Source organism: Cnephaeus nilssonii (assembly GCF_951640355.1).
Source record: "Cnephaeus nilssonii genome assembly, chromosome: 10".
Classification (NCBI taxonomy): domain Eukaryota; kingdom Metazoa; phylum Chordata; class Mammalia; order Chiroptera; family Vespertilionidae; genus Cnephaeus; species Cnephaeus nilssonii.
Window position 1 is genome coordinate 50322859 of NC_137081.1, and position 14638 is coordinate 50337496.

Consider the following 14638-nt stretch of genomic DNA (forward strand, 5'->3'; position numbering starts at 1 on the left):
TTGGTTAAGAGCTTGGCTGGATGTGGGATGTATGCTCAACCAGTTCTCTTCTCTGTCCTTCTGTGTTTTAAGAGAGGAAATACTTGCCATCTCCCAGAGTAGTTGTGAAATAAAGAAATAAGTGCTAACAAATGGTACTGTTATTGACCTGCCATACATAAAAGCTCTGCAGAATCATGGTCTCCAATACATGAAAACTGAGTTCCAATAGTTTTCATATTGGATGTGGTAAATGAACTGGACAATTTAAGAACATGCTTCAGTGAATGGCACCCAATTCTTTCTTTTTTTTTTTTTTAATGTTTTAATTGATTTCAGAGAGAAGAAGGGAGAGGGAGAAAGGGATAGAAACATCAATGAGGAGAGAGAATCATTGATCGCTGCCTCCTGGGGATTGAATCAGCAACCTGGGCATGTGCCTGACCCGGATTCGAACCGGTGACCTCCTGGTGCATGGGTCGATGCTCAACCACGGAGCCACATTGGCTAAGGGGCACCCAATTCTTTATAAGAAACAGTGCTGATTTGTGGGGAAGGGGTTGTATATTGGGCTTAAAGGGCATCAACCACTGTTGACTGTCATAAAGATATGGTTACCTCTTTTCCACCTTTTCTTTGGCCTCTAGTGTCTCCATGTAACATGTCAGAAGGATGCATAGTCAGAGCCCTGCTGGGTTAGATTGCTATCTTTTTACCCAAGGCCACCAAGACAAATTGGGCAGATTGTATACTGCACAAGGGTACTTGGCTAAGCAGGCAAGTAGGTGCTAAATACAGCTATGCTCACCCACAAAGAGGAGTGTCAGCCAACAAACAAACCCCCTTTTTAACACGGGGCAAATAGATCTGCTTGTAAAATGCATAAGCTAGCCAGAAGTCCTTTGTAGAATTTTATACTTTTTGCTAAAACACCTGGGTTCAAGACTTTGAAGCTGGTAAGGAAAATATTTTCTGTAGTTGCACTGACTAGCTTGAGAATTTACCTTTTCATATATTTAGGTACCAAAGATAATATAATTTTCTTTAAAATTTTCCCTACAGACTAAATTCCTTTTCAGTTTAATAGTGCTTTTTAAAAAAGTTGTTTGTTAGTCCCTTAAAATAAAGGAAAATAAAATGCCATTGCCTTTTTCTACCAACATACTGTTATTGCTAGAATATTATGAGGGCTATTGTTAGGAATAAGCTACACCTATAAAGCTAGAAAATTTTTTTTGTGTGTGATCTTGATTAGAGCAAAGATATAAATTACATAATGTTTGGCACTTTCTCTATACCTGTTTTCTCACACCTCACTATACAGATCATTTTGGGGATCAATTTTGAATGCTCCCACTACAATTTCTTTGTTCATAGCATTTTGCTAGAGATCTTTGTCCCATGGGGGAGGTTTGTGGTACATAGGAAGAGTAAAATTATGCTTGACCAGTACCATGGTGTTCCCTGATTCTCTTTGAAGCCAAAAATGAGCAGGCAGGAATACTTGTTGCCTGAATGAATTATGAATGCAGTTAAATTTCATCTTGCATTTAACCCAGAATTTTTTTAAGACCTAAAGATAAATACTAATAGTAGCATTTGAAGGATTTTACCAGTGCTCTTTTGATGAAGCTTTCTCTTCACTTGTCATCTTTCTCCAGAAATCATTTGGTGATCTTTCAAAAAGATTAGAAATAAAGCACCGCCTTCAATGTAAAAATTTTACATGGTACCTGAACAATATTTATCCAGAAGTCTATGTGCCAGACCTTAATCCTGTTATATCTGGATATGTGAGTATTTTCCTGTTCCTTTTTACTTGGTATACTCCTTGCCACCAACATTTATGTGGTTCAGGGGAAATTGCTGAAATACTTTCAGGTTGTTTGCTTTTGAGAGTTTTACACTATTATTATTTACACTACTTGATAAAATCAGTTGAAGAAATATATAAACCACATGGATTTTAAATTTTTTTATAACTTGAAAATTTTCCTTTAGATTAAAAGCGTCGGTCAGCCTTTATGTCTGGATGTTGGAGAAAATAATCAAGGCAGCAAACCATTAATTCTATATACGTGTCATGGACTTGGGGGAAACCAGGTGAGCCCTGCATTAAAAATCCTCCCTTTTTATTAGTCCTTACAAACACAAGTTATCGCATATTTTTCAGAAGTCCTACATCAGTTTTATATTCACATAACTGGTGTGTGAAATGTTTCTAAATTAAGTTTGGAAATTTACATTGAAGTTGTAGAGTGCTTTATTTTGATTTTCACTCTGGCTCTGAAAACAATTTGAAGTTGCTTACCTATTCAATAGAAAGAAATGAGAAAATAATGGAATAATGCCTTTTAAAATAAGAAATGGGATCTTTTATATGGAATTTTTATATTGTGTGACTATTGGCATGGTGATTTTGCAAAATTATACATAAAGGTTATATTTAACTGGACTCAATACTGAATTATAAATCATGTTAATACCAAAAAAAGCAGTGTTATAAGTAATTTTCATAGCCATAATAAATGTTCTAAAAATAAGGTATGTTCTTGATTCTCTTTGATTGATGACATTTCTGCTTGTTACCACTTTTTGACTGTTTTTCCAATTTAGACTCAAATGTCAAATATCACTATTTGGCCTACTATTGGCAGAGAACATATTAAAATATTATTTTGAGTTTTTACCTTTCTTTCCTTGCCTTTACAAGTGAACTCCTGGAATGATTAGACTTTTTCTTTCATTTATTAATTCACCAAATTCATGGAGTGACTCCTGCATGTCAGGTACACTGCTGGGCTCAAGCAATTTAGATTCTAACGCCTTCAGGAAATCTATATTTCAGAAAGTAGGCAAGGTATAATGGTTACAGGTTACAGGCAATGTGGGCTGAGAAGGGTTGCAGAGGGCAGGTGCCTCCAGGACCAGGTTATAGGCAATAAGGGCTGGGGGTTTCAAAGGGCGAGGGCCTCTGGGATTAGATGGTTTCAGCCAAGAGGTTGTGAATTTTTACATAATGGTAGACAGTTTCTTGAGAAATGAGGATGGACTGCATTCTGATGTTAATGCCCATGTCCCAAGGCATACAACACTCAGCCAGGTTAGAATATGCTTTCTCTAGTCAGAAAAATCATGCTTAACAGAGCATGGTTAATATTTCTTTTTTAAAAATATGTATTTTATTGATTTCAGAGAGGAAGAGAGAGAGGGAGAGAGAGATAGAAACATCAATGATGAGAGAGAATCATCAATTGGCTGCCTCCTGCATGCCCCACACTGGAGATTGAGCCCACAACCCGGGCATGTGCCCTGACTGGGAATTGAATGGTGAGTGACCTCCTGATTCATAGGTCAATGCTCAACCACTGAGCCACACCTCTGGGTATGGCATTATATTTGTTTTTATCATAAAAGTTGAAGATAGAGGGAGGAACCAAGATGGCGGCAAAGTTAAACAACTAAACTGCCGCCTTGCACAACAATTTCAAAAATACAACTAAAAGACAAAACGTCTACCACCCAGAACCACGGGAAAGCTGGCTGAGTGGAAGATTTACAACTAAGGAGAGAAAGGAGCACAAACGCTGAAAAGCTGAGGTACGGAGGCGTGCGAATCGGGCTGGTGGCGGGCGACTGGGCATGCGGCTTTTCTTCAACCGGAAGGGAGACAAGCTCCCGATCACTCTGAAATCCAGTTTCTGGGGACACGCGGAGGACCCAGACGCCTACGGGGAGAAGCTGGACTCTCGGCCATCAGTTTGGAAAGTGAGAGTGACTTTTTTGCAGAGGTGCACCCAGGAATCATTGTTTACTGCTCTGGAGCGCGGGATGCAGGGACTTGGAAACGCAGAAAGGCAGAGACGGCTGACGGCAGCCATTGCCGTTTGCCACGCCCTAGCCTAGTGACGCCCTGAGACCCCGCCCCGCCCTGAGACCCTGCCCCGCACATTCTACAAACCCGCCCAGGCTCCACACAGCGGCTTTTGCATATAAATGGCCTGTTTTGTGGCAGCTTAACCAAATAAACTGCAGCTCCAGTCAGACTGCTCCAAAACCACCCAAGCAAAGAGGAGAAAACTGTAGTTCTTGCTGTAGCTCCTGCTGGGGGGTCTCAGACAGTAGCTGACCTGCACCCCATTGGAGATCCAGACACTAGTGTATCTAGTGGTCGGTGTGAGACGACACCAGATTTCAACCACTCTCATAAGGGACACATTCAAGAGGCAGACTCTGAGCACCAAAGCCCTACTAGAACAAGTCCTGCCCCATAAACGTGTCTCCAGCACAGCAATTCTTCCGTTATAGACACAGCAGGTCCTCACAGCCAATTGGCCTGGAGGTCAATTCCTCCCAGTGACACCAACAACAATCAAGACCATCCAGAGCTGAAAAGTCAGTGCCAACATGTACACATAAGGAACTGGTGGACATTGAAATTGGGTCTCAAAAGAACTGTTGGTCCAGAAAGAAACTTACTACAGACTGATTCATTTGCCTGTCAGCATAACTATTATTGCTCGTCTCACATTCAGTTCTTATAAGTATATTTCTAGTAACACATGATCTCACTCATCTAGGGGAAATGATGAACAACATAGACTGATGAACAAGAACAGACCCAGAAACAAGGAGGCATCGATCGGACTGTCGGGCCTCAGAGGGAGGGTAGGGGAGGGTGCGGGTAGGGGGGAGAGATCAACCAAAGGACTTGTGTGCATGCATACAAGCCTAACCAATGGTTAAGGACAACAGGGGTGTGGGGGCATCCGTGGGGAGGGGTGGGGGATGGGAATGGGGGGATGAGGACAAATATGTGACACCTTAATCAATAAAGAAATTAAAAAGACTTAACCCTTTGCACTCGCTTTTTTCTTGATTCCTTTATTCTAATGCTAACCGTGTCGAGTCACACTCGACATCCGAGTGCAAAAGGTTAACTACAACAAGGCTGTACACACAGTCCACAAAGGGGTGCACCAAGAGTGTCCACCTCAGGTAACTGGGAGGCTGACCCGTTGAACCAATAGGACACCTAGTACACAAAGCTACCCAACCAACTGAGGGAAGCAGCGAAAATGAGGAGGCAAGGAAACAGATCCCAAATGAAAGAAATGGAGGAGAACAAACGAATGGACATAGAGTTCAAAATCACAGTTATAAGGTTTTTCAAGAATTTCATGGAAAAGGCCGATAAATTTAATGAGACCCTCGAGGATATGAAAAGGGACCAACTAGAAATTAAACATACACTGACTGAAATAAAAAATATTATACAGAGACCCAACAGCAGTCTAGAGGAACGCAAGAATCAAGTCAAAGATTTGGAATACAAAGAGGCAAAGGACACTCCTTCAGAGAAGCAAGAAGAGAAGAGAATTCAGAAAGTTGAAGATAGTGTAAGAAGCCTCTGGGACAACTTCAAGCGTACCAGCATCCGAATTTTTGGGGTGCCAGAAGAAGAGAGAGAGCAAGACACTGAAAACCTATTTGAAGAAATAATGACCGAAAACTTCCCCCACCTGGTAAAAGAAATAGACTTACAAGTCCAGGAAGCGCACAGAACCCCAAACAAAAGGAATCCAAAGAGGACCACACCAAGACACATCATAATTAAAATGCCAAGCGCAAAAGACAAAGAGAGAATCTTACAAGCAGCAAGAGAAAAACAGTTAGTTACCTACAAGGGAGCACCCATACGATTATCAGCTGATTTCTCAACAGAAACTATGCAGACCAGACGGGAGTGGCAAGAAATATTCAAAGTGATGAATAGCAAGAACCTACAACCAAGACTACTCTACCCAGCAAAGTTATCATTCAGAATTGAAGGGCAGATAAAGAGCTTCACAGATAAGAAAAAGCTAAAGGAGTTCATCACCACCAAACCAGTATTATATGAAATGCTGAAAGGTATTCTTTAAAAAGAGGAAAAAGAAGAAGAAAGTAAAGATAAAAAGTACAAATACATATCTATCAACAAGTGAATCTAAAAGTCAAGTGAATTAAAAATCTGAGGAACAGAATAAACTGGTGAACATAATAGAATCAGAGGCATAGAATGAGAGTGGATTGATAATTCTCAGGGGGAAAGGGGTGTCTGTGTGGGGGGTACGGAAAGAGACTGGACAAAAATCATACACCTATGGATAAGGTCAGCAGGGGGGGAAGTAAGGGCAGAGGGGGGGTGGGAACCAGGTGGTGGGGAGATATGGGGGGGAAAAAGGAGAAACAATTGTAATAATCTGAACAATAAAGATTTATTTAAAAAAAGTTGAAGATATATTTTATAACATTGTTTTATCAGTTTTTCTCTTATCATTGCCATAAAGATGTTTTTATAGTTTTGTCTCTGGAGAAATTATTCACATATTCTTTCAACGAATATTTGTTTAGAGCTTATAATGTACTGCTATAGTTGTGAAGACAAAATCCCCCTTATTGGCCCCAAGCGGCCAACCTCCTGCGGTTCCTCCCCCACACTGGCCAACCTCCCGTGGTCCCTTCCCCCAGCCAGCCTGCCCTCCCCCATTGGCCCAAATTGGGGGGGCCGCCCAGCCAAACTCCCACGGTCCCTTTCCCAGGCTGGCCAACCTCCTGCGGTCCCTCTCCCCCACCAGCCAGCTTCCTCCCTCCCCCTGATTAGCCCCGATCGCTGGCCAGGCAGAGGGACCCCACACATGCACGAATTCATGCACCGGGCCTCTAGTAGTATATAATTGGGACAATAGATAATAAAAGATTGAAAATGGAAGTTTCATGTACCAATTGAGGAGTGTGGACTTTATCTTAGTAACAGCAGTGACTCACTTTAGCAGGGGAGGTAGGGGATCAAATAAATGTTATAGAAGACTAAGTGAACTGAAGCAGAGTGAGTTTCCACTTACTGGGGTAGCAGAGTGAATTGAAGTATAGGAGCAGAAACTGCAGATGACTGGAGGTGTTACAGTAGAGATTTTGAGTGCCTGAACAAGAGAAGTGAGGATATGGAAGTAAGGATGGGTGGGATGGTAACATCTGAGAGAACAATTCAGTAGGACGAAGGGACTACTAGTAATTAATTGGACGTATGGGGAGAAAGAAGCATCAATATAGTAACAATAGCTAAAATGTATTGAATGCCCACCACAAGCCAGTTATTATCATTGTTTGCATATATTAACCCATTTTTCTTTATAATTCTAACTAGAAGCCCGATGCACAAAGATTCATGCTAGAATGGGCTTTCCTTTCCCTGGCTGCTGGCACTGCCTTTCCACTCCGGCCCAGCCCCTTTCTGCTCAGGCCCTGGAGCCACTTCTTTCCACTCTGGCCCTGCCTTCCCACGCTGCCCAGAGGCCCTGAGAGACCGGAGGTGGGGCAGAATGCCTGCATCGTCGCCATGGTGATGACGCAAGTGTCCCTCCCCTGTCACTCGGTGCCTGTGTATGCAAATTAACTGCCATCTTTGTTGGGTTAATTTGCATATCACTCCTGATTGGCTGGTGGTGTAGCGGAGTTATAGTCAATTTACATGTTTGTCTATTATTAGGTAAGATGGGTAGGAGCTATTAATTTACCCACCTTTCAGGCAAGGACACTGAGGCAAGGAGGTTACCCCCATTTAATTGTTGCTAGTTTAAATAAAAATGCCAAGAATTGAAATGAATAAGAGAGAAGGGACATTTGTAGAGAGGAAGCAGCAGTTAAGGTGCTTGCGAGAGCTTGCCAGGCCCTTTCCTATGGAGTACCTGACCTAGCCTCCATCCTACCAGATACCTTCCAGTTTCTGATATGGGGAGGAAGACAATAACATCTTAATTAGGTAACTTCCTGCTGGTAATAGGCTGGAGAAAGGTTACAGTATCTTCTATCATAAAAACTCAGCTTATGTTCTTGATACCAATTCTTCCTGTATTATCTTGTTGAAGTAGACATGACTTCATTATTCGGTAAGTTGCTGATTTTTTTTATTGGACCGTTACCTTGCACCTGAGCATATAGGGTGCTTTGTCAGTAACAGCAGTCTTTCTTTCACAGTACTTTGAATACTCTGCTCAACATGAAATTCGGCATAACATCCAGAAGGAGTTATGTCTCCATGCTGCTCCAGGTCCTGTTCAGCTGAAGACATGTACCTACAAAGGTCACAAAACAGTTGCCACTGGAGAACAGATATGGGAGATCCAAAAGGTACCTCAGTGCAGCTAATTCACTCCTTTATGTAATTACTGTTTTGAATAGCTCTAATTGCTTATCTGGAAACATACATGAAACATATTGTATTAATGTTATCCATCAGAAATTCTGAGCTTTTCTTAACTTTGTTATTGTTTGTTTACCAATGTGATAAAAGAGAATATATGAGTTAAATACTCTTAGGAACAAAATAATTGGAAAGCTTAGTTAAAGCATGGTTTATGCAGATCAACACTTCTGTGAATTATTAATAATTGTTGCCCATATTTATCTTTTAAAATTTCTTATAATGCTTCTTGTAATAGACATACTTTTTTCCTTGGCAGAGAGAAAAGAAAATCATTATTTTTCTTACCTGAAGTGCTCAATTCTTTCCTCCCCTGTTTGAGTACCTTTTTGTGAATCTAGAACGGAGAGAATACACTCAAGTTCTTTTCTGTTTTTTAAAAACATATTTTAGGGATTAGCTGGAATCTAGTAGCTCTTATTTGAAAATTGTTTTGTGAAATGCAAGAACACTGACTTTTATGACTTACATTTTTTAAAAGAGTTTGTCACTTATGGGTATATATATCTGGAATGTTTCTTGTTTGAAAACTTGATTGAGACCTTGCTCTGTATACCTCTCTTCATTTATATACTACCTTCTGTAGTGGCATAATGGTGGTGTTTACTCCAGAAACCAACAAGATTTTATCAGACATAATTGATCTTAGAAAATAACAAGTTAAGAATGGTGTATATTTGTTGTGCAGGTCTTCCGTTAGCTTTGATGAGACCTGTTAGGGTTTGGGCCTGTGACTTGGGCTGAGAAAGAATTCACAACTAAAAGAAGAAATGTAGAGAGGAAGTTTATTTCACTTTCCCCTAAGGGAGAGGGCCCAGCCCATGCATTGCTAATCAATACAGGGGCAAGAAACAAAAACCTGGCTTCACCTTTTAAAGGGTAATGGCTGCTGTTGCTAGGTGAGGGGGATTTGAGGCTGAAGTGGAGTTTGTTTTTCAGGAGACTGTACCAGCAGATGCCTTAGGGAGGTGTCTTATCAATATTTTTCCCAAGCCTGTAAAACATGCTTAGAGCAAAAGTTATGAAGAGTTCAGAAGAGGCCTGTTCGAAGGGGGGGGTTGCAGGGGAAGGGAGTTTTCTATTAACTAGAGAATCCTTGGTGCGAATTATCCCTTGGTTCCGAGGGAGGAGGGGTATGCAAAAATGTAGCCTTGAGACTATCTTGTATTTGTCTTGTAGTTTAACAGAGGAGCTGTTTGAATCAGAGGAGCTAACATCTTAGGTGCTTCTCATAAATTGTGGAAGGCTATAGCAAAGAAAAAGAAAGGCCTTTTTTTTTTTTTTCTGTCCTTACAAGACCAAAAGTAGTTTTTGTATTTATGAGTTAACTTTGAGTCTTAAAACTTAATGTCTGTTGTGTTTCCTTTTATTCTAGGACCTACTTCTATATAATCCATTCTTAAAGATGTGCCTTTCAGCAAATGGAGAGCATCCAAGCTTAGTGTCTTGCAATCCATCAGATCCACTCCAAAAATGGATTTTTAGCCAAAATGATTAAGTGTTCCTTAAAATTAAGGAGTTGAAAAGGAGATATTTTTTCTCATAAAACTGTGACTAGGCATACACTGTAGTTTTTGAAAATTATGCAAAAGCAGCTAATTGTAACTTATTCCAAGTGCATTTTTCTTATTTATATCTTACAATGTCTCTGTAGCATTGCTACAGAAATCCCTTGTTTCCATTTCAAAGCACAATAATTAATAATACCAAAGACTCTTTTGAAATGTCCGTATGTAGGAGAAGATATGTTTACAGTGTGATGAAAATAATTTTCCAAGTAAAGTGATGTTTGTGTGATTTGTACACTCAAGGATATGCACAGCTACATTCACACACTCACACTTAAAATATTTCTTCTAGTTTTTGGGGGGAAGGGAGAAAGATTTGATACTGTATTTTTTTAACTACATACAAATGGATCAATGAAGGTCAAACATTGGTCTTTATATACAAACCAGGAAATTTTTATAGATCTAGAATTTATTACATGAAAATGTAGGTAAACTTTTTATTTTTCCTTTTGTTTACTTATCTGTCAAATGTTTCCTTAAACATGGAATTAAATGAATAAGCAGTAAACTATTTTTAAAACTTTAATTTCTTGGCGAATTTTAAAATATTTTTTAGTCTGAAGCCCACTTGATTTGAAGCACTTAAGTCTTTCTTAAAAGACTTTTTTAAAGTAACAATACTGTGTTTTCCCAAAGCAATTAAAAAAACTTTTATAACTTACTATCTGTTGAAAAGGTGTCTTTTTCCTTCTAGTCTTTTTTTCTTACCAAAATTCACTAATCTTGAATGTTTGTGAAATTAAATTTTAAATGCAGAATACTTGACTCATTTAAAGTGAAATTTTATTTGTTACTGACTTAATTCAATTTGTTACTGTTCAATTAGTAGATTGTCTTTGTGATGAATATTTTTCATTAAAAAAACCTTCTTTCTCTCTATGTGGAAAACACAATAAAACAAATCCTTACTGTTGTAACATTGTATTTATGTATTTTTCTCTTTTGGATAAAATGTATCATTGATAATAAATAGGGGACACATGAATTTTGTATTCTGAATTTCTAAGAACTGATTATAGAGCCATCAGATATTTCTTAAGGAAAACTGAAACATTTGATAATCATGGCATAAAGAATGGGTAATGGAGAAGATTCCATGTTAGATGTTTAGAAAATTTTGTACTAATTCCTGATAATTTTCCTTGAGCATCTGATAGAGTAATTTTTTTTTAATGTGATGCTTATTTAGGAGATTTAGCACTTTTTTTTTGCCATTTTATATATAAATTTCTTGTATTCTTATTTAAGAGGTGAAGTAGAATTGCAGAGCCTTACTTGTACAAAAGAAAAATTTTAAATATTGGTTCCACCTTCTCATTATTTGTAACCTTGAAATTGCATTTTAAAAAACCTGCATTCTTTAATTTGTTATAATTCCAACTCTTATTTCAATTAAAGTACCATTTATTGTGTGTCTAACTTTGTGACAAGTTATGGTAGGCAGAGTAAGACTTACATTGCCTTTGAGCTTAGGTCTTATGGAGCAGAAAGAAAGACATAACTTTGAGCTTAGGTCTTATGGAGCAGAAAGAAAGACATAATTTTGAAGAAGTATCATGAGCGACTTTATGATGTTTTATTTTATGATGAGATGACAGGTCATTATTCATATTTGATATTTTTAATACATAAAGTTATTTCTTTATCACTGTAACATACTAATATGTATTGTGAAATATACACTAATGCCCACTTACATGTACAACTTCTGTTTCTCAGTTTGTTACTCTAGAGCAGCGATTTGCAACTAGTGTGCTACAAGAATTTTAAAACATGCAATACCTGACTATTTAATCAGGGGCACTGACATCTTTTCCCTTAGATTGTCAAATAAAAAAATGACAATAGCCAACACAATAGCAGTTTAGTGTGAATGGATCAAAATTATACCTATTTTTTGTCAGATTGGCAAAAAATGTATTTTTTGGTGTGCTGCAGAATTTTAGCAATTTATTTATGCCATGAGATGAAAGAGGTTGAAAATTGCTACTCTAAGTTAACATTCAGGAGCAAATATTGCTCTTAAATTTTTTTTATATCTCCTAATCCTACATAATAAAAAGGTAATATGCAAATTGCATCACTCCGCTACGCCCACAATTGGGCCGGCTGGAGGCGCGGGGGGCGGGACTCAGGGTGGCCGATTGGCTGGCGGTAGGAGCGGGGGGCGGGGACTCATGAGTCTCCGATCCCCGCTCCTCCCGCCGGCCTAAACAGCGACGCTGTGGAAGGACCCATGGGGCCGGCGGAAGACGCTGGTGGCGGAACTCGGAACTCAGGGTGGCCGATTGCATGGCTGCTGGCAGCAGTTTTCCGCCAGCACCAGTTTTCCTCTGGCCACCCGCCGATCGGAGCGCCTCCCGATCGGAGTTCCTCTCAGGGTAGTGGATCGCACTGGCGGGAGGCGCTCTGATCAGCGGGTGGTCAGAGGAAAACTGCTGCTGGCGGATAAGTGGTGCCAGCAGCCAGGTGAAAGTCTATTGCACGAAACTTCGTGCAACGGGTTTCTAGTCCTATATAATAAAAGCCTAATATGCTAAGTGTCTGGTCGTCTGGTCAGCCATTCAACCAATCAAAACATAATGATATACTAAGGCCACTCAACCGCTATGATATGCACTGACCACCAGGGGGCAGACAGTTAACCGGTCGACCAGTCACTATGATGTGCACTGACCACCAGGGGCAGACGCTCCGACTGGTAGGTTAGCTTGCTACCAGTCCAGCTGATCAGGACTGAGTGAGACAGGCTGGACACACCCTGGAGCCCTCCTGTGGTCCCTCCCTGGCTGGCCAACCTTCCATGTCTCTCCCCAGCCCTGATTGTGCACAGGTGGGGTCCCTCGGCCTGGCCTGCACCGTCTCGCACCGGGACCCCTCAGGGGATGGTGGAGAGCCGGTTTTGGCCTGATTTCACAGGGGGAGTGCCGCTCAGCCAGAAGCCGGGCTCATGGCTGGCGAGCGCAGCAGCGGTGGCAGGAGCCTCTCCTGCCTCCACGGCAGCGCTAAGGATGTCTGACTGCTGGCTTAGGCCCACTCCCCCTAAGCTGGCAGTTGGACATCCCCTGAGGGCTCCCGGACTGCAAAGAGGGTGCAGGCCAGGCTGAGGGACACCCCCCCAAGTGCACTATTTCATGCACCAGGCCTCTAGTATGAAATAAAATTAAACAGAACAAATTCTCAAAGATATTTTATAAATGAACTTAAGTAAAACATATTTTAAAAACAATACAAATATGAGTGCTCTCAGTGTATTAGTCACATGCTGCCATGTCAAGAGCCAACCAAAATCTGTTTAATTAGGTTGATTGTTTTATGGCTGTGTTAAATGCATTCAAAGGGAGAATTCTTCTTACCTGATTTGGGAGCCCCAGGCTGTTGCTCAAGTGACATTTAACTCATTTCACTAGGGATTTATCCTTTCTGGTCAGGCAGTAACTTTTAAAAGTCTGAATTTTGAAGCATTGCTCATAGAAGTTATTTATGCAGCCTGGTTGACATCCATTTGAGACATTTAAATGTATTCAAGTGTGAAACTGTGGAACTCTTGCTCAATTTGAAGCTACCATGGCAAATTCTGCAGAAGACCTGACATGTTGCCTTTTTTCCCGAGGACCAAGTCCCAGGGACTCTAGATTGGGAGGCTATACTGCCAAACCTTCTAGGGTCAACCTGATGGGTGGGTTCCCTGAAAACTGGGATATGGCCACACAACCATAGGAGAAAGTCAGCAATACACTAAAATTGCCTATTACTACAACCAATCATGATAAAGTTTACGTTGCTCTGTTACCAGATAATTGGCCTTGCTGTTGACAATTTAAATACTATGTAAACCATAAAAATATCAGAGTAAAAGGTAGGGAGCTGCTGTTTCTGAGAAAACAGGATTGAATGCTTTGCAAAAACTTAATATTTTTAAAAATTTGGCTAAGTTATATGTGGATAAGAATTATAAAAGATAGGTGAAACAAAAATCTAGGAAGATTCTGTGCTCAAATTGCTTCATAATAGGCTTTAAAGGATTTGTGCAGGAAAGATGTTGCCCAATTCTCATAAACCAATTCATACTTAAATAAAAGGGCTTGGCCTTACAATGGAATATTTGTGAAGGAATTAATATACATAGTGTGTGTGTATTTTAAGTTAAAATATTTGATATGTATCTTAATTTTTATGGCTTTCAATTTTAAATTCCCTTTTCAAATCATCATTCATCTATCATCCCAATTGTGTTGAGTTTTTCTCCTCCATACATATATAGACACTACTGTTCTCCAGTCTTCAACAACTCTAGTTTTCAACAATATTTAGGAAATATTTTTTTTTTTGTTTCAGTGATTGCAGTAGGCCTTAGGAGCTAATGATGCACAAAGCAATCCCTATCTTCAAGAATTTTAGAGTATAGTAATGTAGTTATCAATGAAGTATCATAATGATGCTATTTTATTTAATTTTTTTTTGTTACTCCTCACCTGAGGATATTTTTCCATTGATTTTTAGAGAGAGTGGAAGGGAGCGGGAGAGACATCGATTGACTGCTTCCTGCATTCACCCTGATAGGGCCAGGGATTGAGCCTGCAATCTAGGTACATGCTCTTGACCAGAATCGAACCTGGGACCGTTCAGTCCACAGGCCAATGCTCTATCCACTGAGCTAAACCAGCTAGAGCCAGACTTATCTCTTGAGTACTACATCGGTCACAACGGAATACTTTCTTGAACATTAGCTGCGATAGTATTTGTTTCCTTAGTTTATTCACATAAAGACACTTTCCTACAGAATACTAATACAAACCAACCAAAACCAGATAATCAATATTGATACAATACTACCATCCAA

General features: G+C 39.9%; 1 protein-coding gene across 1 annotated transcript in view; it reads left to right on the forward strand.

Annotated features, from left to right (window-relative positions):
- The window catches only part of GALNT3 (polypeptide N-acetylgalactosaminyltransferase 3), a 54846-nt gene extending 44143 nt beyond the window's left edge, over window positions 1-10703 (forward strand). Inside the window, exons 8-11 of the mRNA XM_079782444.1 lie at window positions 1641-1772; window positions 1981-2082; window positions 7999-8151; window positions 9600-10703. Of these exons, the coding sequence (XP_079638570.1) occupies window positions 1641-1772; window positions 1981-2082; window positions 7999-8151; window positions 9600-9722 (510 nt within the window). The 3' untranslated portion in view covers window positions 9723-10703. The remainder of the gene's footprint in view (window positions 1-1640; window positions 1773-1980; window positions 2083-7998; window positions 8152-9599) is intronic.
- Window positions 10704-14638: the final 3935 nt, after the last annotated feature.